This window comes from Podarcis vaucheri (assembly GCF_965113315.1).
Source record: "Podarcis vaucheri genome assembly, chromosome: 5".
In the NCBI taxonomy this organism is placed as follows: Eukaryota; Metazoa; Chordata; class Lepidosauria; order Squamata; family Lacertidae; genus Podarcis; species Podarcis vaucheri.
The window spans coordinates 58,232,205-58,257,626 of NC_138763.1; the positions used below are offsets into that span (position 1 = coordinate 58,232,205).

The 25,422-nt window shown below is 42.2% G+C and overlaps 1 protein-coding gene and 1 long non-coding RNA gene across 7 annotated transcripts in view; one reads left to right on the top strand and one right to left on the bottom strand.

Moving 5' to 3' along the window:
* The window catches only part of FAM53B (family with sequence similarity 53 member B), a 121,867-nt gene continuing 96,445 nt past the window's right edge, over positions 1–25,422 (bottom strand). For all 6 annotated transcript variants that reach the window (XM_082222793.1, XM_082222792.1, XM_082222796.1 and 3 more), the window contains 2 exons: positions 5,000–7,114; positions 1–4,805 (listed from right to left, as the gene is read on the bottom strand). In XM_082222793.1, coding sequence (XP_082078919.1) covers positions 6,749–7,114 — 366 coding nt within the window. In that variant the 3' untranslated portion in view covers positions 1–4,805; positions 5,000–6,748. The remainder of the gene's footprint in view (positions 4,806–4,999; positions 7,115–25,422) is intronic.
* On the top strand, positions 12,390–14,152 carry LOC309532504. The gene is made up of 2 exons (XR_014219891.1): positions 12,390–12,689; positions 13,614–14,152. It is a non-coding gene; the product is annotated as an uncharacterized lncRNA (long non-coding RNA).

Consider the following 25,422-nt stretch of genomic DNA (forward strand, 5'->3'; position numbering starts at 1 on the left):
TACAGAATCAGAAAGCTTTATTTACATAGTCAAAGTAACAAGTAAATTCCTGAGACTGAGCTGCTCTATAGTGCAATAAAGTCATTTGAGAGAGTACAAATCAGCAGTCTTTCTTAATTTTCAGGTCAAGGAACAGTCTTCAGTAATAGATTTTGAACAAACGTAACACCAACTACAGAGCTGACTTCGTATACATGTCAATATGTTTGCATCTGTGCAATTACCATGGACAGAAAGAAAGACACACGTACACACACGCAGAGTTCATGGTTTTCCAAAGGCTTTTTGGCCATCATCATCTTTTGATTCTTAAACATTAAAAACAAATGCTGGAAAACACTGCTACAACCCTAAAAAATTCATCTTGTCCTGTTCCGTAAGAACTATCTAAAAATGCACTTGAAACACAATGTTATTGGCCAAGAGGCTAGGCTACCTTGTGAAAAATTACAATCAAAACCAGAAACATGTCCTTTCTGCCTTTGTTCATTCAATCTTCATTGTGTGATCTTAAGATTTCATGAAACCCTCTTCCAAAGGGTGATGGCAATAGATACAAAGGAATCAGGTTCACCAGTGCTAATTCATTGAATAAAATCCTCTAAAAATGTTGCATCTGAAATATTGTTTGTTTGTTTTTTTAAAAAAGGGAAACTCTTAACATTTATTGCTGTTGTCATGAAATATCCAAGTCCAGATTGCTCGATCTGTGTTATAAACAATCCATTGCCTATCTCCCTGCTGATCTGAATTTACTACTTAACAAATAAAAGTACAGAGAACATCAGCAACAGATTCTTGAATCCACCTGGCAGGAATATGCTGTGACAGCTGATCCAAGTGACCTGTGTAGTATTGAACAAACCCAGCAGGAGCCTGGGAATACCTAGCAGAGGCAACCAGTGACTTTTCAGCTTATGTGGACAACTGGAGATCCAGTTGTGCTCTTGTTTTATGAAAAGTAACACAGTCAAGAGGATGTCCCTGATCACGAGACACATACTAGATTTCAGATATTTACCTTTGTGTGTATGTGTGTTTGTACATACACACGCACACACACACATTCATAAATCCACAAAGTTTTATTTCTATTTTTAAAAAGTAAGGCTTTTAAAAACTCAGTTTCAGTACATAAATCATACAAAACCAAAACCAATACCATCCAATGAAATGCCACGTTGGCCTAACCTCAGTCAAACAGTGTCTATGCTGCTATGCCCATTGTAAGGCCATAATGCAGCGAAGCATCTTTACTAAGGCAAAGAGAGTTTGCTGCCATGTAAACGCTACACTACAGCTAGAAGAGTTGGGTAGTGGTCCTTTGGGGGCACTTTCCTACTCGGTGTATTTATTTAGCTTGTTGTAGGTAGCAGCCCTTTTTTTGTTTCTTAAAGCCCTTACGAGTTTAATCCAAAATCAGAAATGCTATCCCTGTAGCACTAAAGGCAAATTGAAGTGTCATAAACCAAGATATATGCATGCTAGCCATAAAAGAACTGATAATGCTGTCTCAAGAAGTGTAATACGGTGACACAAGACGTCCTCTGTGCTGGTGAGCCCACGTTTAGATGTCACAGTGAGGAACAGCTACTTCAACTGTAAGAGGGTTATGTTAAAGAAAGTGTGCTTGGGCGATGATAACACTGAGATTTAGGGAGATCTCTGATCAAATCATGCTGGGGTATGTTTTGTCACACCAGGTGCATGAAACAAATTGAAAGAGAGAGAGCTGGATGCAGACTAAGTGAGTGGAACTGAGTCCCCTTTGAAATACTTTGGACTTAATTCATGATAATCTTGTCCCATTGATTTCAATGAGACATAATTTCAGCCAATTCACACAGTCCTATGCATATCTACTCAGAAGTAAGTCCCAGAGCTCAATAAGACTTACCCCAATGTAAGTATGCATACTTAGTCCAGATCCAACCCAGTGTCTACAACTATCTTGACAAGACAGTTGGTGCAGTGCTGCATTACAATGATTCAGGGCTACATACCTTGGCTTTATCTGATGGAATTGATCTGTTAGCACAGAACTTTCTCCCCCCTTATTCAAATCTGCTCCAGAGGGTTGGGGGGAAACCCCAATTTTGAGGCTTCACAGGAGGAGGAGAGGCAGGGGTAGCTTTACTCTGCAGGAAATGGAACAACTTTCTTGGATACAACCCAGTGAGTTTGAAAAGAGAAAAGTAACTGGGAAAAGGCAGACAAAGAGCACTTTCTTTGCAGGATGAGATTCAGAAGGGCCAATGAAGACAATATGGCTCTTACACCATGCATAAAACGGTCAACAGCCCTATGTGCCACAGAATCTCTGTGCTGTCTTAAACAATCGACTGCTCCAACATGACTGTACCATATTGGACTCATGGATTCTTCTAGTACCTTGGAACAGATCTCATTTGAACACGTCCAGATAGCCCATCAATTCTACTACCATTCAAAGCATGCGACTTTGACTAAATACTTTTTGCTTCTGTCCTTTTGACGTGATTATACAAACACTTGTTTTTAAACTGTGTACATGGTGTTCATTCCTGCACATCCAGTATGCTTTCAGATTGTCCCTGTATACTCTATTAGACAATGCTGTGATTGTGGTAGTTACTGAGGACTGATTCACATGAGCTGGTTAGCTTGCCTGGATGCTTTTGCCCATGGTGACCTGAGCATTTAACCACTAAACTCAGACTAGTGGCATTCATAGGCTTAGATGAATGAGATTTCATTTTTCTGTTCAACATGAACCCAGCAGTGATTTTGCTTTATTGTTGAAATGCTTAGGTGCTCATTTTACTATGGGCAAAAATGTAATACAGAACATGTCCACCTGAACTGTTAGATGGGTAGAAGAGATCAGCCCTCAGTATCAACTGCAAGCAACCCATAATGGTAAATGGCAGGGGCTCAATGTGTCACACATCTCACCAATTTCAAACCAATACTGTGATACTCTCCAACTCATCTGCTGCTCATCGCAGCACAACACCCTACCCTATTCCCTCTCTACTATGCTGGGGTAGCTCCAAAGATGGGCATTTGCTTTCTCATGGAGGGCAGCAATACCCATATGGTCAAACTAAAAAGCTTTCCGCTCCTGAGGCAGAGAAAGCCTGGGTGTGCCTTAATATCGTTTTGTAGCATAGAGAAATTTAGAAGGTAAAGAATCCCCTTTCAGTGTGTGGTGAGTCTATGGGAAAATCCCCCTTCAACATGTCCAACAAGCCTTCTTCTAATCAGGAGGTGGCAGTCTCAGCAATCCACAACAGTGAAATGGATGAAGTTTTGAACTAGAGAGTTCAAGGTGTGAACTTCCCCAGTCCAAAATTCCCAAGCATCCTACAAGCCAAACCCAAATCTCTGCCAGGTTCCGTCTGAGCTCACCAGCACCAGCCTTCCTTCCACCACAGCCTCCTCTTGACTTCTACTGCAGGAATAGGCAATGACAAGAAGGGTGGCTGTATTCATTAGGCAACAACAGCACTGTGGAGATTGGAAACTATAAGAAGCTGGGGAGCTGCCATTTCTAGGCACCTTGGCCACCCAGGATACACCTGAGTATGCTCACAGAAACACCCTTGCTGCTACAAGTCCTGGGAACTGCTGTTTCCCAGTCTTTAATTCCCTGGGCCCAACATGTTCCTGCCATGTAATTAAGGCAACAGCCACCACAAGGAGGAGGGGGCAGAGAAAATAGGCGGCAAGAAGGTTTGCAAAGGGAAATGGAAGAAGGGAGCCTGGTTCCAAGCTTTATCACACCCCTGATGGCATTACTAAGAGGACACTGAGATATTAACGGGCCTGAGTGTAAAAATTCAGGCTTGAATGTGAGCCAAATTTAGATCATTTTGGAAAGTCCATTCCAAACAAAACCTGGGGAGATCTGCTTGTCACTGTGCTGAGCACCTGTTCTGTCAATTGCTGAAACCAGCAGTGCATGTTAACTTGGCATGCACACAACAAACTGAGAGCTTGGGAAGCCAAGGGCTCATAGGTATGTTCACCAGGTTCTTGAATGGCATCAAACTGTATAATACAGGACGTTCAGAATTAAAGCAATCCTCTCCCTACTTTACTATCATTAGTTTATTATCTTTTTTTTTTGGCTTGCACATTATGTGAGCATCTGATAGGGAGGAAATAGCAGAAATCAACATAGCAACAACAAAAAAATTGTGCGGTTTGACTGGACATTTGTAAATCTAAAGCTTGGATGGAATCTACTGTGATGTTGGATGCTATAAACATCTGCACCACAGTAAAAAAAAAAGTAGGGTGTCATCGTCATGAAAAATGTCACCTGTATTGTCCCCTCCCCTCTGCCTGCTATAGGTAAACAAAACATTGGTTTCATGTAGATAACTGAACAGCTTATTTAACTGAGTTATGCTTGCTAAAGTGTAAAGCTTATTGTTTACCACTATCAATGAGAGAGGTGGAAGGTAGCTCTGGAGTGCTGCTAGCTGAACATCAGCATCTCAAACTGTGTTTTGTATCAGCATTGTCATCGCTAAAGACAGGTCCTATGTAACTCACATAGCTAAAATAAACCCAAGACACACCATTTATATATTGCTTGTATGTCTAAGAAATATGTCAGGGAAACTTCCCTATATCTGTTTACTAAAGTCCTGTGATTGATTCCAGATTGAATCTGGCCACTCATACGATCTAGAACTCTTCACTTATCTTGCTTATTTGACATCATTTACATGATCAATTTTATGATCACTGCTGACCTTGCTGAAATGTCAGAATGGCTCAGTTCACATGTACAGTCATACCTCGGGTTACTGACGCTTCAGGTTGTGTGATTTCGGGTTGCACACCACGCCGAACCCAGAAGTAATGGAACGGGTTACTTCCGGGTTTTGGCACATGCACAGAAGCGCCGAATCACGACGCACGTGTGCGCAGAAGCGGCACTGCAGGTTGCGAATGTGACTCCCGCACGGATCATGTTCGCAACCCGAGCATCCACTGTATTGCACACCCACCTCTTCTCCCCTGCTCTGATTCCATTCCCCTTTTTATGGACAAAAGCATAATGCGCCATTATATTCAAACCTGCAAACCATGATTCTGTGACCATATTGCAGCTGCAAACTACAGTTTGATCATTATTGGTCTAGTTTGGAGGGCAGATGCAACCATAGTCTAGTGGTTTGGATGTAATAGTAAACTGGTTTTGCTGCAAAATAGGCAATGCAGAATGGCATGATGGAGGGGAGCATGAAGGCCAGGGCTTGCTTACATTATGCCAACCCATGGTTTAGCTTGACAGCTGAACCTATAATTCTGCTACTGCAGACATATCCAGTGTATGTTGTAAAAGGAAAACTAGACCAAGAGAAAACTCAACAATGTTATGTACACACCCTATTATTGCTATTTTGCCTTTTTTTAGTCCTAGGAGATGAAAACAATTCCAAAGTGATGCTGTACATGCAAAACAAGTTGTTACCTTCCATTCTTTCTGCTGATGAATGTGGCATGCCAATAATGTCAGTTCTGTTGGTGGTGACAAGCTGTACAAAATGCAGTTAAGAGACTATATGTTATCCACTCCAGAAAATAATAATCAAAGAATTTATAATCATTTTAAGATGCCAAGCCCTAATCTCAGCAACCTCCATTATTCACTAACTCTTCTGATCCTTGTGCATTTATGCCATAGAACCAAAACACCAGTTTAGCCTTATGGATATAGCACTGCCAATTTAGCTTTGGCATTTATTTAAATTTCTGGATGCACAAATCTTTTGTATGTTCCTCTCCTCAAGACAATGGCCTGAAATCCAGCTGCAGTTGCAAGGTACAAAGGAGAAGGGCCCAAATGAGGTTATGCATCCAGTCGGTCCAACATGGACCAAATGAGCACGGATGAGAATGTGTGTCCAAATGCTCATATATACCTGCCTTGGCTGGAAACCTGTTTATGGCTACGGATCTTGCTGTACTGGATCAGGGCAAACTGTGTGTGCTCTCTTTGAATGGCGTTCTTGATGACTACGGAATAAAAAATGGAGCAAGCAGACTGTAAAAGGCTACTGTGATTCTACGGCAAGGACTGGAAAGTCAAGATTGTGAGACCTTGTAGAATCTTATCAGATATGGAACCTGAAAGATAATCCAACAGAAAATGAATTCAGAGAACAATGCTAATCTCCACCTTGCCCATTCCCTTTAATAAGGATATCTGAGGTGCAGTTTACAATGAATATTGTCCAACAGCAAAAATTAAAAAATGAATATTCTACTCTTTTCCAAAAGCCAAAGTGGATCAGGATTCCTATGAACCAGGATGAACCAGCTGCCTGTCTAGATATTGACATTGCCTATTTGTGAATGAAGCCAAGCAACAGACTTTCTGGTCTTTCCTTACTTTTTGTTTAAGCCCTGTTCCAGACACTTAAAAAAAACATTTTAGTTGCTATTATTCTAACATTCCACAATTTCAAGTTTTGATTCATCCACAAAGCTTTTTGTTTTTTAATGTGCTGATATAATTTGGAGGTTTTCTCTAAAGTATGTTTGCAAAACCTCACGGGCTACAGTAGTTCTAAAAGAGTTTCAAGGTTTAACAAGATACCTGATGAAATTTTGGCAAAGCTTCTTGTCCTCTCCCACCCATCAGTGGGGAAGAAAAATGTGGACTTCCTTTCCTGCCTGCATTGACAACCTGTGTGATCTTACCACTCCTAAAAGGTTGGATGCAGACAGATCATCCCACTTTGTCTTCTCAGTTGTTTTCTATCTGCTCAATATCTAATTCGCCATCCAACTGAAAGATGTTATCCCCGCCTGTCCCACTGTTCCTCCATGAGGAGTTGTCCTCTTCTTTCCTACTGCTCTCGTCTTCTGTGGCACAAAACTCAGATTCCTCGTAGGAGAAATCTTCTTTGCTAGATTTACATTCTTCTGCGTTTGAGTGTGGCTCTGGCACAGGGGTGCAGGCTGGTGTCCTGCCTGGCATGACATCCAAGGTGCAAAGGGATGCTGTTGTCCATGACTTGGTGCCGCTGATGCCAGGTGAGAACTGATTCTGGTGAGAGCAATCATCCGCTGTGATGCTAAGGCAGCTAAGGCTGTTGAAAGTCTGACAATTCTGAAAAAGAGGGGGGAAACAAAACAACACTGCAATTAGGAAACAAGGAAGCTGGCTCATACTGAGTATCTCTCTGTCATTCATTAAGATTACATGTTTGCTAGGCTTCAGTGAAGATGCAGTGCAGTGCATATTTTTATTGGGTTAGATTCTGTGGGTTGTAACCGACACTGTCTGTGTGGACTTCCACTCATACAGTGGGACTTTCTCTTCCTCTCTGCTCCCTGTGTGTCCTCAAAATCTACTCCAGAAGGGTCCTTCATCCTTCTGGGGCAGATTTTGATGGTATGCAAGTGCTTAGTGGAGCAACAGAACTGGCTACAATCCTGTATATTTTTATTGGGTTAGATTCAGAGTTAAGCCCACACAATGGGATGGACAGAAGATGGCTTTCCCATCCCCTCTGCCCTATGGCATCCCCTCCCTGTGCTCCAGTGAAATTCAGGGGACCCTGCTGAACAAGGGTTGGGGGGCTGAGACTGCCAAATTTTCAAGGTTCTTCTCAGTCCTCTGTACCCCACAGCATACTGAAATTTACAGGGCACCCCAGATCTCGTAGAGCATTTTTCAGGGACTGCGAGACTATCAGGAGGAAGAAGTCACCTTTCATCAACCCCATTGTCAACCCCCTTCATCTTCACAGGTGCTCAGGCAGCAAACAGGATTCTTTCCTACCCCATCTTATCCTTGAAGCAATTCTGTAAAGTAGGCTAAGCTGACCTTGAGTGGTCCAAGATAGTGACTAGCCTAAGTTCACCCAGTGACTTTCACCACCAAGAGGGTTTTTTGAACCTGGCAGGTCTTGCTCCTAGTCTGACACTTTAACCACCACAACAGCCTAGCTCCATCAACTTGCTTGGGCAGGTTTCACCACAATATCATCATGAATTGGAGATGCTAATCCAGGCATAGGCAAACTCTGCCCTCCAGATGTTTGGGACTACAGCTCCCATCATCCCTGACCACTGTTAGCTAGAGATGATGGGAGTTGTAGTTCCAAAACATCTGGAGGGCCGAGTTTGCCTATGCCTGTGCTAATCTTTACAACAAGCATCCCCAACCTTCGGCCCTCCAGATGTTTTGGACTACAATTCCCATCATCCCTGACCACTGGTCCTGTTAGCTAGGGATCATGGGAGTTGTAGGCCAAAACACCCGGTGGGTCACAGGTTGGGGGTGCCTGCTTTACAATCTCCAAGTTGCCTGGAAAATGTCACTAGTTATTTTTAACCACTATACAGAATTACACTTGGAAGAAGAAAAATTGTTTTTCCAAAGGAAATCTCAGGAAAACGATTCAACAGTAAACCTCGCTTGGTCAGCCCCTTTGGGATGGCACATGTGTCCTTTTCCCAAAGGCACACTAGTAGAGATTAGTTATTCTTAGCAAAGTTCATGCAGATGCTGGAGAACTGAAGGAAATGAAAAGCTACTATTGTTTCCCTTTTCACCGGTTCCTGCATTTCTTCTAACATCCCCCCATGTGAGTCTGTGACCATTTTATTCAGGACGAAGGAGTCACCAAATACAAGAAGTTCCTGTGGATGCCACATGCCAGTTTTCAGTCCATACATGCAGCTCTCTGGAAATGTGGCTCAAGCAGAGATACTCCTGCACTGGGATCTGCCAGTGCAACCTCCGTATTATACTATAAAATGACTATATCTATGCATGCCTGTGAGAATTCATGAAAGAAGCTCTAGCAGACAGAAAAAATATTTGGTATGGCGTGAAAAGCTGCAGAAACCGCATTGCTCTTTTTACTCTGTTGGCTGGGAAGCCTCTGAATGGCATGGATGTGTCGCAAGTGGGGAACCTGCACACACTATACTTGCAAGGGGCCAAACACACCAAACGAGAACACCTGAAACCCCACTATATGCCTTACATTTCTAGGAGGCAAAGCCTGAATCCAATCCCAAGTGGGTGATTGCAAAGAAGGTGGTCACAGATCTCTCTCTGAATCCGAGCCACCATCACTCTACTTCCAAGAAAGAAGGCTCAGCTGCTTTGGAATCACTTGACATTTTACAAACGAAGGAGTGCTTGTAAGCTTCATTGCCCACCTTTCGAATTCCAAAAGCAAGTTTTCACAGGCACCAAGCCCTTTGTTTTCTGGAGTGCTGGGGAAAAGATGGCCCCATGACAATTCATTAGTCAGGCGGGCATTATGATGTTGCTGCAGATGTCTGCCTTTTAAGAGGAACAGAAGCCTCTGCTAATCTTGATGCCACAGAGTTTGGCAGAATTCTCTGGTCTCTAGTTACCTGGTAACCACTGAGGAGCATTCAGTTTGCAAACAGTGCTGCAAATGAAGTGGCTGAGTTCTCTGAATTCCACCTTTCAGTCCTCTGCGCTTGGAGGCAACTGTGTCAATACCGCTGTTCCCCGCGCTCTGGGATTAAAGGTGTACACCACCTTTGCTTCAAAGGGATCTTTTCAGCCTTTCACAGTTGCAGAACAAATGCCCTGTTTGTCTGGCTCTACATTGTAGAACCACTCCAAAGGCTTGCAAGGCAGCCTCGCTTTGTCTTCTCTTAAAATGAATAGAAGTCTTATTACACAAGAAACATGCACCTTTCCAAAACATACATCTTCCCCAAGGCCAGGCCAAAGCTAACAACTGAGTCAGATTACGGCTGTTCTTCCACGATACACCACTACAGATAGGCACCGTGGCTAGAGGCCAGAGGGAGCTCAGTTCTGCTTCTTCAGGTGAAAATTGCTTGGACCTGCCTTACACCGCAGTCAGTAGGAACATCTAGAGTGGGTGGGCAACTAATATATCATAGGGGCCCAGGTTGGTGCATCAAAACTCATGATGGTGAAAGGAAAACATTCAATTGAGAGTTTGTTTTCTGTTTGTTTTTGTACCAATTTGCAGAGCTCAAGGAGGATGGCATCGTACATGCCTGGTCCTGGGGCTGCTAAGCTCAGGGCTAGACCTGAGACGCAAGTTACAACAGCTTGTGGGTTTGATTGTAATTGCTGCATATCAACAGACGGCAAGGGAGGCTTTGCTTCTTTTGAGATGGCACCAAGGAGGCTTGAAGCTTCAGGAAGAGACTACCCTGAAAAACATCCCTAAGAGGATAGGTACCAGGTCAGGTGCAGCGATAGACAGTGGTTCCCATTGTAAACGATCCTTTGAAGGGCACGCAATACAGTGCTGAAGGAGGCCGTGCAGAAAGCTGATCTAGCAGCTGCTTTGCTCAGATAACCCCTTTCTAAAAAGAAACCACATTGCTGGATAAGTGCTCCTGGATAAAGCTCGGCGGGTGAGCTCCCCCTCTTGGCTTATTCTCCTTTGGCTATCGCTGTAAGCTTTAAAGAGCTGGTTGTGAAAATCCAACAGCAGCACAGCTCAACCTGGGCTGTTGTTTCCATCCACTCCTAACACTGCAGCAGTGTGTGGTGTGTGATATCAAACAAAAACTTTCACAAAATGGCATTGTGCCATGGTAGTATCTTCAACTACGTATGTATCAAATATCAGATTTCTGACAGGCCTTATCTATTTGGGGGTGACATCTGAGACCCCTTTTTAACAGGGGTGTGCACAAAAGTCCACTTTTCAGATATTTCCAGAGATGTTTTCTTTAGAAAAGAAGGAGGTTTGTCTCTCGACGCCTCATAGGCTCTGTTTGATTGACAGCTGCACTAGCATACAGCCATATGGGCTGGGATCTAAAGAGCTATTCTCAGTGAGCCAAAGCAAATTGCATCCTTTTCTTGACCAGGCTGCATCACAACCAGTTTTTAAAACTCCCCTAAAGTCCATAGAAACTGAAAGATTTCTCATCCTTCTTCAGAAACCATAATTTAATCATTCTTTATATATTTTTAAGAGAACAGGTTTCCAGCTCTCATTATTTCACAGAATATGCATAAAAGTCAAGAAATGAGAGGGAAGGGTCTAGTGGGTTTTGCAGCAATGATGGTGCAACTATTCTTCACTGGTCTTTCCCATGGCGCAATATGCCTATTTTCCTTACTCCAGAACCTCTGTATAGTCATTCATTGCCTTTGCTGGATCTGCCACTAATTAGCAGAATACAGGCTTTCTGGACTCAGAATCTGGGGGCTTTAGGGCAGAATTCCATACCCCTTGAACTTTAGGCAGAGATCCTTCTGCATTTGGTGCTTAACTTTTTGTAATTTGCTGCACAGTACCTCTGAATACCAAGGCAGCTGGTTGCACTTTTCACAAGCACTATTTTGGAATCCTCCTAATAATTATTTCACTGGGATTGTTTCAAATTAATTAGCTAGACGGCTCCAGCTTTTGCACAACGTAACTGAAGGGTTCACCCTTAAATAACATCATGGGAGAAAACACCCAGGCAGCTGGCAGTTGAAACAGGTGGGAGATCAAAGCTGGCAGCATTTTTTACAGCAAGGGTAGAGACCAACATGGCACAGATAAAAGGGAGGGCGGGGGCAAACTGTGAAGACAAGTCACTTGTGCTTAATGTGCTGCAATGCAAAAAAGACAGCGATAACTCCAGGCCTGTTATCTGACGGTTAGCAACGCTGTTTAGTAGCTAGCACTCTAACATATTCATATTTGTATTGGCATTGGTCCATATCCACAAACTTACACTACAGCTCCTGACCAGTATGATACCAGTTCTTCTACTTGGGTTTCAAAGAGAGGGGGGAGATTTAAAAAACAGAACCCCCCCCCCCGATATTTGAATGCAAAACCACACAGGTCATAAACTAATATCTCTAATGTTGACCTTTCAAACGTTCTGAATGAGAACCACCCTGCCTTGTGAAAGCAGTTCGCTTGCTTTGCTGGTTCACTGTTGTGCAATGAGTCAGTCCCTGGTTTAATGCCATACAACTGCACCTGTTATCATATTTCTGCTGTTAGAGGGCATGCTTTTTTTTTGTTTTTTTAATTGCAAGTGTTCCCACCTCATGCATAACGATCCCTTAGAGAATACGGCTTTGTTTTCCCCTTCCCCATGTGCCAATCTAACTGTTGTAGAAAGCAATATGTGGGTGTAGCTATTTATTCTTGCTAGTGTGGCACACTCTGGGTTTAATGCAAATAAGAGAGGGAGATTTGGAGAGACATCGAGGGCTGGAAAACAGCATTACCTGGAAGTGTCATAGATGGCATTAAGAATATCCAGTGGAGCTCATAAAAACAGAGCTCCCTGAAAAGCACAAGGTATATATAGTTTGACTCTCCTCACCTCCCCATTCCCCCCCCCACAAAAAACCAAACCCAACAAGACTGAGAAATCATCTCCAGTACCTAGATCAGGGGTTGCCAATCTTTGGGGTCAACTTGAATTTTTTTTAGAAAGTGCAGAGGGTGTGTGGCATAACACAAAATGGCTGCCACGAGGATGTGGCAGAACACAAAGAGGCTTCCATGGGGTCATGACATGCCACAAAATGGATGCTGTAGGTTGTGGTGTAACACAAAATGGCTGCCACGGGAGCCTGGCATAACACAAATTTGCTGCCTTATCTAAAAGAGCAGAAGAAAGAAAACAGGACCACAAAATGGTGCATACATACCCCCCCCCAACAGTTGCCCTATCAGTTGGGGGAACCGGTACTTACATCAGCAAACATCACAATGAGTAGAATTTTAAAATGGAGAGAGAGAAATTTCAGGGCAAAGCCATTGACTGTACAAAGTAGTCCTTAGGGTCAAAGTACATATTGTGGCAGACACCATGTTCTTCATGGTAATGTGTAGCTTTACTTGTCCTGTAATTTGACATCATGTTGTTCTCCCGAATTGTTCTTCCCTTTCCTACATCGTTTTCTCACTGCCCTTCCACATCTCTGGCTGTGACTAGTGGGAAGCATGGCAGGGCACAACATGACAGCCTATTTTGTGGAGCAATGGGAAATATGTATTATTTGGTTGGGATGGGTTAGAAAGAGAGAAGAAAGTCATGTGAGGATGCCCAGTATCTGCCATTAGGTAGAAATCAACCCTTGATTTAAGACATATGAAGATAAGTCTTTTGGAGCAAAAGAAAAAAAGGGGGTGTTAAAACAGCATCAATCATAATTAATCTCTATACATAGAGATGTGAATTCCATTGGATTGTTTGCATTGCAAGGCATTCCTTGCATTCCCCTGTTGCTTTCATTCTCAGCTGACCACTTGTGAATAAGCACTACATGTTGACCCTGAGAAAAGTGTTTGGTTTTTATCTTCACACACAGGACTAATATTCTGCAAACATGCCTCGACATGCCAATGCAAGCCTTATCTTGGCACCTCCTTGATGTCAGTAGTTTGAAAAGGCTGGGAATGTTATTTTAACAGGGGTTTTTTAAAGTTTATGTACAGTAGCTTTGTCACAGTATCTACATTTATTTTTCTTAAGAATCCTGCTATCAGGAATTTGAATGGCACTTATTAACCAGCAGGACTCTCGCATTGGCAGACTTGTAATTTGGGGCTGCATTAGAACCAGTGATACCAAAGCAAACAACAACTAAAATCCATGTTTCTTTTCAGTTTTTGAAGAATGACAACTTCCCGGATGTGCAATTGTACAGCCTTCCTGGTACCACTGAACTTAAAAATAATAAGAAGAAAAAAGTTATGCTTCTTATTGTTTTGCTCAATCTTTCCTGGCCTATCTTAATCACACCCTACCTATTTATTCACTTCTACCAGACTCTGCCATATCCCACCCTGCTGCAAATTATTTGGCAACCATTAACTGCTACCTGCTTGTTTTAGGGACCCTCTAGACAACCCTTTTATTGTGCATTCATTATGATTTGTGCTCCTTGTGTTATCAGGACAGCCATATGTGATCCTTCTTTCACTACTGCTGGCACCTGCAAAAGTTTTGGGGTGGTCACCCTGCTTCCCTTCTAATCAGTCTGTATCGCAGATCTTCCTGCTGGAATATCACAACTTTTTATACTGCAAATGATATGGATTATTTTTATTCTACTTTTGTTATGCTAAGACCCCTTCCGGGCAGTAATAATGTGGTAGCATTGCAAAACAAACTAAAGCACAATAAACCCACCATTGGTGCACTATTACTGTGTCAAGAACACGTTGCAGAATATGCCTGTTTTAAAACACCAATCAAAAGGGCAACTAATTCATTTCACATTTGATTTACATATTGATGAAGCAGTCACACTGAACCATCGGAAAGTGGGCATTTGCCAGCATTCAGACATAGAGTGGGTTAATTAAAATTAAAAATGAGAATCTACAATATATAATAAACATTTTTAGGTTTTTGTTTTGTTTTTTAAAAACTACCGTATTTTTCGCTCTATAACACGCACCCGACCATAACACGCATGTAATTTTTAGAGGAGGAAAATCCGTAGGCATGCCACCCGTAGGCATTCCCTCCATAACACACACAGACATTTCCCCTTACTTTTTAGGAGGAAAAAAGTGAGTGTTATGGTGCAAAAAATACGGTATTTTCCAGTTACTTGGTTTTTACATCTAAGCATGTATATGGGAAGCAGTACGATAGCGTGTCATAGATTACAGGTCAAAGTTTTAAAATATTTGGTTTTTACAAGACTAGCAGAGCGATCCTATATGGAATTGGGGGTAAAAGAAGCAGCAGATTCACCACCACATCCCAAATCTTGCTGACTAACACTGAGCAGGGCAAGGGGAGATGTTTCCCCCTCCTAAATTTTTATTGCACCAGCTCCAGGCTGGCATACCTGATGAGCTGAGGATCAAGTCTTGTGTTGGTGGATTTGCATCCAGTATTAGTGATCACTTTCTGCACTCTTTTGAATGCCACATTGAGTCCAGTAACATAACTGGCAACAGCTGCTGGGCAGAGGCCTTTCCCCACCCTGATACCTCAGGTCCTTTTAACCAGATATGCTGAGGACCAAATTTGCAGCCAAGAGGTGGAAAACTCACTATTCACGAAGAATATAGCGTCCTGATTAGGCCTATAATGTCCAGTGCCAATAGGGAACATGAAAAACCTCCCACTGCTACTAGGATATTGTGGCAGCTTTCCTGTTGAGGGTGTAATGCTATAAGCTGTCAACAATACCTGTCTTACCTACCAAACTGTCATCACCTGCCATTTAGCACACTGTGCTACAATTGTTTCTTCACAACGCTGAAAATTACTGTCTGTGAGAAGGAAAACAGTGAAGTGACTTTGAGCTGCAGAAATGCAAAGTAGTTTGCTTGCCCCTTTAAGACTTGGTTTGTTCATTCCACTAGGATGAAGTGCCCATGTCTCCATTTGCATGAACAGTGTAATTCTGAGCGGAGACCTGGCAGAAGTTACTCAGAGCAACTTCTGTGAACTGCAGTGATAAAAACAATGCATCTAAGACGGGTCCATACAGAGGACTTCACCATTATCTTCCCTTAAAGCATTAGCCAGGAGAAGGAAACTACGATGGAACATGTATGACCTTTAAAGATCTGAGCTCAATTTATGCATTTGCTGCATGTCACCTTCTGCCAAGTTACACTTTCCCACCCCTAAACCAGGAATTTGAATGAAAATGAAAAAGGTAAATGTTTTCAAAGCACCCGATACATTTAAAAGTGAATTTTTGTGTTAAGAACTTTAAACACTCAGGGCAAAACAAGGATGCTATGGTTTTATGAGTAATTCAGTCATTGCAGATTATTTACGGAGAATCTGTGTTAAATGAAAACTGGCATAAATGGTGTCCAGTGTTGTTTTGCAGAGATCATGCACAATGAAGACATCTGCTGATTTCATGCAAGGCAAGGCAGTGTATGTGTGAGTTAAAAACAGTGCTTTTATTAGCTGCCTTCAAACATTACCTGATTCGAGATGTGGTGCTTACGAGCACCAAAATATTCTATTCAGAATCTGGACAGTTAATCAGCTAAAAGCAACTCGTTGTCAACATGTTGTTGCTGAGCCCAAAGAACAATGCTCCATTGTTCCAGCTCATGTGCATTTACAACTCTTGTAACCGTTATAAAGCCTCTAACAAGAGAAAAGGAAAGCAGGTTGGCCTGTGTCATTTTCACCTTTTAGCCACTGCAATAAAGCAATTTGCCAGTAAAAGAGCAGCTTGATATCAAACCTTAATGGCACTCCATGAAACCCAACCACTGAAATGAAATACAATGGTGCATTGACTCCCTATGCTTAATGTCAGTGTAGAAATCTAATAGTCCTAACTGCTGGCTGTCTTGGATCTCTAATTTGCACCACGACTGTGAGCTTTGGAGCCCAGCTCCAAAAGATGCTGAAAGATGTGGCTGTCTTATTTCTCCCGGCAGTAATTAGCCAGCCTTGCCAGTATATACTCAAGTAGTGAGGGGAAAGCCAAAGAACTCCAAGACAAGACTAACAGTCACACTGGAGGGGAAAGGAGGCAGATATTATACTGGCATTTCTTTTCCCTGGCTTCAACTTCCAAGTGATGAATGAAGTGTCAGGAAAATATATGACAGAAATGCTCAAGGAAAAAAAATACACACAGAGGGTAGTTATAAAATATGTGAAATACAAACAGAATGCTATATGTCTGGCAGGGAGTCTGAACTGGGTTATATGCTAAGGAAACAAGATCCTGCCAATATTGCCATGTCAATGAGTTCTCACCTGTACAATTCCCCCTTTCCCCCTGCATAATAGCTTGTGCTCCTTTACATTTTATTTCAACAAACTACTGCTCTATACATTGACCTGCTTTTGTGGATCAGAAGGAAGCCCGAGGAGTATTTGTTTACTTGCTTTCTTCCTAATATCTGCTCCCCTACACCACCATTGAGGTTCAACATCATGCTATCCATCAGATACATGAGTCCAGCAGCTAGTGGCTATGTATGTATACATATCACCACATACTTCCTTCGTTGCGAAGCAGGAGATGCCAAGGTTAAGCCCAAGGATTTGAAAGACATAAGGTTTTAGTTGCAACTTGATAGTCATTTTCAGGGATGAGTGCAATGCCTGTAGTCATTTAAACATAATTCATGTTAACTGAAATTGTGGGTATTGTGGTTTACAGACTTGAACCTAATTGGAATTGCAATTTGACCCTCCTTTTTCCTGCTTTAGAGAGTTGGGGAGTGCTAAAGAAGCACACGATGAGTTACCATAATATGGATATAAGTGGGTGCTGTGTGTAAGGACTCTTACAGACTGTTTTGGGTGGGATTCAATCACATACAGGCTCCACAATTAAAAGTTGATTTGGTGATTTTGCGTAACTAACTCACTCCCCCCCCCCCATATCAGAGTTTTTACAATAAGGAACAGGACACAAACATGCATTGGAAATCATGGAACAACAATCACTTGAGCTGATGTTGTGTAACCTCACTGCAAACAAATCAGGATGAATGTTCAACAAAGAGGTCATCTGGAAACAACCTAAGATCTGCAAACATCCTTATATGTATGAGTAGCTCTATGTGTATTCATAACGGGGGGGGGGGGACAAATTCTGCCCTCAGGCAATCAAAATTCCACACCAAATAAACCTGGATTCTATTACCTGTACAATATGTAAATTTATTGTGTCGGTATAGTTTCTCTTGTTTTGCATTTTTTTCTTCTTTTTTGCTAATCTAGGGAAGGATGAAGAGCTGAACAGGGCACCGAAGCCTCCTCACTCCCGGTTGCTGAAACACCTATTCAGTCACATTTCTGGCTTCTGAGATTTTGCCTGGCATGGGTCACACATTTTCAAACGCGTTTGCAGAACCGTATGGGCTAGAGAGCAAGAGCTGAAATCCTTGGGAAACTGTACACCACATTCTGCACTTTTTCTGTGCGCACAGGGACCTTCGCTGCTCTCTTGCTCCCACCCATGCAGCCCTGTGTATAGGTTACAACATCTGAAAGTGTGTAGGACTGGTAATCAAATGTTGGACGAAGCAGTAACTGACTGCTATCCCCTAGGAGAGAAAGGCAAACAAGGAAACAACTGTATCTCTCAGATATGAGTGGGGCCAGCCCTAATGAACTGGCAAGGCCTCATTTTATTTCAATAGCTGCCAATAAATAATTGCTGTCCTGCGTAAAGTTCACTAGTACATTGCACAAAACCAGCTCTATTTGCAAAGCACAGAAAAAGAACAAGCCAGCAGTATGAGACAGAAGTAGCCCCTGGAGGTACCATGTTTCAGCTGTCGTTACTGAAACCACACAAACCAAAGCATGTTAATTTCAAAGCAAGCTGGTACAAAACATGCACAGTAACTGCAGGGCCTTGCAGCTTTATTATAGTTCTCTTTAAACTGCAAGCCAGATGCTATCTGCTGTGAAGACGGGGAGGTTGTGCCAGAGAACAACCCACAATGATTACTTAACACTCTTGCCGCAGAGTGGAGTTACAATCTTCATGAGATGTGAAAAAGAGATGACAAGGATTTCAGACTTCTTCCAACGACCATTTCATGTGACTGATTAAAGTGACTGGAACTTTGTTCTCAAGGACAAAAAAGAGAGAAGCAGTGGAGAAAACTATATATATATATACACACACATACACACACAGGGGTGGAGGGGGTGGGAGAGAGATTCAGCCTGATTAAGCCATTTTTCAGCTCCCCAAACAAAGCTGCTTCAGGCAGGCCTAGCCTGGTGAGAGCAGATACAATTTGCAAGTTGTCAATGCTCACACAATGTTTTGAGGTCTCAAACCTTAATCACACAAAGCAGCAAAACCAGTTTCCCGCTGCAAGGTTCCCAGCCGCCATGGGCAAAGCTGTACATCTGTGTGTCTGATGCAAAGTGTGGAAACTGAAACCAAGCATAGAATTTCACTGATTGAAAGCAATTCATTGGCGGTTGCGCCCAGTCATTTCCCTGCAGTCACAGAAGATTCCTCGATCCAGCAAAGGGTTCAACCATCAACAGAAAAAAGGGGGCGGGATTTTTGCTTATTTCTTCTTCCCTTTGCAGGAAAGTACTTAAAACCTCCAGAGGGTCGAGGAACCCTTTGAAACAAACACTGTGCAATGTGATGCAAGGGGCTGGAGGAGAAAAGGAGGATTTGTGAACATCACCTCCCTGTCCCTTCCACAAACAGAAAGCTCTGATGCAGCAAAGAGCCTTCCCATGAGCGTAGAGACACCATTTGATACAACCTGAAGCTTCCTATGCAGATTCAAGAAATAAGGAATTATTTTAATCAGCAGATTCTCAAGAAGTGCTCCAGGAAGAGCACATGGTAATGACATCGGCGTGGAATAGTGGTTAAGAGTGCTGGACTAAGACATGTGAGACCAGAGTTCAAATTCATACTCATGCATTACTTTCCTGACCTACAGTAGCCAGAGAAACTCTCTATGCTAAATTCTCTCTTCTGTGCAACAATAAATGGCACAGATGCTTAACTGCTATGGAACGAACTTATCACAATTCAGGTTTAGTGAAACCACACGTCACTTAACAGACTTTAGGTAGCGCTGAGGATTTTTGTGACATGTGAAAGCATTATAAGGTCTACTGCACAATGAGGATCCTGGAAACATTAGTTTTGAGGGAGGCAAGGAAAGACGCTAATGAGAGGGCGATCAATATAGTCCCGACCACTAAAACAATCTCTCAGTTGCATGCTTTTTAGAATCAATTCCCTGAGTCACCAAGATCTATCTGAATAGTAGGCACATATCTTTTTGGAAGTACATATCTGCTACCAGATATGGAAAAGGAGTAACAGATACAAAATAGTATAGCGATGTTTGAAGAAAAAAATCTATTGGAGTTAAGAACTTCCACTTCTTGGTGTATGTCGTTCCCCCCCCCTCCCTCTCTCTCTCTCTCTCTCTCTCTCTCTCTCTGTGTGTGTGTGTGTGTGTGTGTTTTAAATTGGATAACACATTTGAGTAAAATCCAACAATGACTTACATTCTGTGAAAGCCCACAGACTTTCCTTGGGTCTGTAGCACAATGTGTTCAATCTTCTTAGTATTTGGGCAATTCCACTGAGTTGGGATTTAGCATCACCACACACCAGGAAAGTTAGTCTAGTCTGTAGAAAAGCAGTGCCAAGTTTGTTGAATGTGCTCCAGAATAAGCAGATTCCAGTGAGTCTTAAAAGCAGCACAGTGTGAGTAGTAAGACCTTCGTCCAGCAGATGTAGGAAAGCAGATTTGCAGTTTATCCACAGAAGCAGGCAAGGGAGAAAGTTATCCAGGCATATGGTTTCAAAGTCACAGAGAGTAGGATAACAAGAGGACTTGTTCATACATACAGCCGCCTGCCTATGTCCCTGTTGTCTGCTCCAGTTAATCCCTTCCATCCATGGATGGGATTGTATGAGGAAAGCGTAAGTTGCGTGACGCTGCTGAGGTACACCTGGCTAATTTTATTCTCAGCCACAGAAGCATTCTTAGAGCCATTACAGTCATATAACATGCAACTTGTAATATCTGTGAAGCCACAGTTCACATGTTACATTAATCTGTATGGTTTTATATCGGCAGATGATCAAAATGGTTATTAAAAATGGGCTAGCTTATATGTGTGAGTTGTACCTTGGAAAAGTGGTTTTCAAATATATATACCCCAATGGGGAATTACACTATGGAAACACCTTTAATATGTTACCAACTTGGCTCAATTAAAGTAATTAGGAATCAGTATAGCTATAAAACTTGCCTGCAGTTTTGTACCTTGCAAAGTTTACACAGCACCACCTCCTATTCTTTGGCAAGGGTGGGTGGGAATCTTTTATATATTTTAGTTTTAGGAGGTGAGATTATGCCATTTATTCTGTAGCTATTTCCACTGCACAAAATATTCGGTGTAAAATAGTATAAGGCCATGAGGAAAAAAGCAAAAGACATCTGCAAAACAGATTGCTCTGAAAGTACTTGGCTAACCACTTGGTAAGTAGACTTGATCAGCCAAGATCAGGAGGATTCAGGGAGAATTTTCTGGGAGTTCATGGCAAAATCATGATGTAAGAATTACAGTACTTAGGAACCTGGGAGGCTACCTTGTGCCAAGTGAGATCAGTGGTCCCTATCAAAGGGCTTGTCCACACTTCTGCTTGTCTCATGCCTAGAAAGCACAGGTGAGAGGAGTTTGCTGCTTGTCCCATCCTTCCTAGGCACAGGTCCAAGCAGTTTTGCCTTTGCCTGCCACTTTCCCCTGGAAAACCCACTCTTAAATACTAAATCGGAACAAATGGGAATCTGTGGAAACTGCTGGTAGTAGCTATTCAGAGTGTTAGAAAAGAGTTTGTCACAGCACTACCTAGAGATACCATGGAATGAACTTGGCGCTCTCTCTCTCTCTCTCTCTCTCTCGCTCTCTCTCTCTCTCACACACACACACACACAAAATTATTTTAAGCTTCTCAAGTGGAAGTAACTGTTCTGAAGTTGCTACTGGTAGGTATTTAAACCCCATGGCTATATGATAAAGGTAAAGGGACTCCTGACCATTAGGTCCAGTCATGGCCGACTCTAGGGTTGCGGCGCTCATCTGCTTTATTGGCCAAGGGAGCCGGCATACAGCTTCCAGGTCATGTGGCCAGCATGACTAAGCCGCTTCTGGTGAACCAGAGCAGCGCACGGAAACACTGTTTACCTTCCTGCCAGAGCAGTACCTATTTATCTACTTGCACTTTGATGTGCTTTCGAACTGCTAGGTTGGCAGGAGCAGGGACCGAGCAACAGGAGCTCACCCTGTCGCGGGGATTCGAACAGCCGACCTTCTGATCGGCAAGTCCTAGGCTCTGTGGTTTAACCCACAGCGCCACCCGCGTCCCATATTGGCTATATATTTACATCCAATTCTTTGTATAATAATAAGCATATGTTCTCCCATGTTAATTTGCATAGGAGTCAGGAGAATGTTTGGCTCATCTACTAAGTACTTATTTAGTTACACACGTCCTGGTAGAGTAGAAAATACTTCACCCTACTGTATTCTTCTCTAGATGTATTTCTAACTCAAACTGATTTGTTACATTTATCCTGTGCTGATTCTGTGAAGAGAAGTACAATACAATAGTTCCAGACGTAGGCGATATTACACTCCAGCAAGTACACAACTGATTCATTTCCTAACCATTTGCAGTTCTGAAAGCAAATGTATATAATGTAATCAGTATATATGGACTCTTTGAATGTAAGCCCAGGTAGTCTATTAAATGTTTCTGGAAAAATATTTCCACTTATCAGGGACATCAATTATACAATGCTGAAACACAATGTTTTCATGGGAAATTATTTAAAATAAAGGCTGCATTTCACAATAGGAGATGTCCAAATACCTTGCAAAACATTAAACACTTCTGGAAGTGGAAATATAGTACAGTACTAGTAACAATTAGTATTCCACACAGCTGTAACTGCTCTGTGCATTTATTTGGAGCAGCATTTCTATATGTATATGATATAAAAAAAAAACCAAGCAAGATAAAAGCCATTTTAAAAGTACAGCGAGGGCATGTACTACAATTAACCCAAAAACTTTTCTATTTAAGACTATGAGGGGGTGGGATCTGTTTAATTCTTTCTCATGCAGAAATAAAAATTAGACTCCTGCTTGCTAGCATACCAGGGAGAATAGTTTTTCCTTAGCCTTCTCCCTCCATAGAACTTTGCAGAAACCCACCTGCAGCTTGATGCAGTCCAGTCCAAGATGGCACCAGATTACATTCTGCACATCTGAATCACTGTCAGTCATGCAGTGAAGCATTCCATGAACTAAACATTTTTTTAAATGGATTGAAGGCTAAAGGTGAACATGACAGCCCTCCTGAAAGGGAGGGTCCATTCTGTGTTACTATTCGGAGGACAAAGAAGTAGCATCAGGTTTAAGGGGAAATGGCTGATTCACACTGAGTGAATATTAGGAAAGCATCTTAACCAAATAAAATGTAGGGCAATGGAACAAGATCCACAGTTTGGAAGCATTCGTTGCTGGATGTTTCTGTGAGGAAACTAGGGAGGCATCTGGCAAAAATGCCTTAAGTGTAAAATTCCCTGCCTCGGGACAGACAGTTCGATGAAATAATCCATGCTGTTCCTTCCAGCTCTGCTTCTGCAATTCCAAAAGGCATCTTATGCCAATTTTAAGCATAATTTTTATCACAAGTATGAGAGATGTTAAAGCATAAGCGATGCAACGTAAGCATGGACAGTTTACTAGAGGATGAATGCAATATCGTATATTGTTAAGATTAAGGAGAGTGCCTTTATAGAAAGACACAGGGCCAAGTTATATTAATAAAATATATTTACAATCTGGATAAAGTATATGCTTCAGAGAATGGAACAATAAAGTAACCTTAGAAGAACTGGGTATATGCTACTCATATGCTATTCATAGGGGATCCATTTCTATTCTTTTATTCCTCCCATGAATAAGTTAATGATCATTTACTTTTTACTCATATCCACAATAATTCCCCCACGCGTTTTGTAATTCCCCTTGTGTATGGTTGACATCATCCCCGTTAAGACTTTGGAAGGCCAGAACTTGAAAGCAGGCTGCTATGTTTTGGACCCACCATGATCCAGCTGTGCTAAATAGTAATGAGAGTGTGGAGGGATGTGGTTGTAACAAAAGTCTACTAAGGCTTGGAGTAACCAGTGAGCCATGTTACAGAATGGAAGTTGCAGTAGAGTGAAAGGACTTGAATGCATATATGGGCTGCAGCAGGAGAGGCTAAACCTCTGGCCCTCCCAGTGTTGCTGAACTCAACTCCCATCATCCCTAGCCAACAGGGCCAAAAGGCAGGGATGATGGAAGCTGTGATCCAACAGCATCTGAAGGACCACAGGTTAGTCATCCATGGGCTACAGGGTACTTGTATATACCACTGTGTGATTTGGGCAACTTGTTATGGTTTGTGGACATTAATCAAGACTGGTTGTAGTCTCTAATTACTACAAGTTTTGGAAGGAAGCCCTAAGCATTGTTATTTTGTTTCATTTACTTGAATTATTTGTTAACTGCTCTTCCTCTAAAGATTCTGATGAACAAGAACTAATGCACAACAGATGAGAGGTAATTTTGTTTTGACGGAAAAGGTAATCCTTGCCCGTGAACTGGCTCTAAACAAGATGGCCACATAAGCATTTATTTTAATTGTGCCTAAATCTTCTATCATGAAAAATATTTGTAGACAAAAGAAAATGTGATTTGCCCAAGAGTCATGGCTAACTTTTTCACATGCCTGAAGGAACAGTTTCAACAGCTGTCCTGAAATTGGCTTTGGCTCCCAAACTGTCCTTTAATGTCTTGCCTTGTGTGTTCCCTGTCTTTGTTCTTGACACTTTTTTCATTTTAAGTTATACTCACCAGCAGCCTCAGACAGAAAAATAAGAAGCAATTATTAAAACATGCGAAAGGGGAGCAGAACAGGAGAGAGAGAGAAAGAGAGAGAAAGAGAGAAAGAGAGAGAGAGAGCATATCACTTTGTTTGACTTGAAGGAGAGAAGCAGATGACCATCTCAAAGCAAGAGAACAGCCAAGGATTTCTTGAAAATTTCTTAAGCCACCATGAACAAATGCTTCTAGCTGCCACTTTCCAGCATGTCAGGAATCTGGCAACAGCTATCAAGAAAGGGCCACACTCCTTGATGCCAAGCCAGCAAAGAGAATATACTTCAGCTTAAAAACAGAGGGCAGCTGGCCCACAAAGTCAGTTTTCATTTGTGCATTTCACTTTCCCCACCGGAGAACCTGCCTGATTCGTATTTTATCATTCCATCACCGTGTGTTTGGCACAATGTTAGCTAACCAGATGGCTGCCACACACTTGGCTCCAAGGCAAGATCCTTAGAGAAAGGCACAGCAAGGGTCAGTCTGTGGCAGAAAATGGGAACAAGCTGAGCCAAACCTTGCTGTTCAGACCAGAGAACAAGCCTGACCCAGAAGACATGAAGGAGGTCAGACTTTATTATAGGACTTGAACTGCTCTGGTCATCAAGAAGCTTTAGGGTGGTATCTTAGTCTATTTTTTGACCATATTTTAAGAATCTTAACGATTTTTTTTTGGGGGGGGAGGTATTTATCTTAGTCACATACAGTTTCTATTCTGTTAAGTTGTTAATGAGAGTCTGATCTACTTGGCTAGAGAAATCACAAGAAAATCAGACGAACTGCTAGCCTCACATACCAAATGTAACAGAAACTGGCATGTCTCAACCACCCAATACTCCTCCACCCATACCTATAACTATAATTATAAGTTGGCTGGTTCTCCAAAGATTAATCTGCAGGCAAAAGCCAACCCAGATTAAGTTAAATGAGCCTTTCTCCTGTTAGATGTATACAAACACACCCACCAACCAACCAACCAACCAACCATTAATGATAGAAATATCTAATGCAAAGCTGAATTTG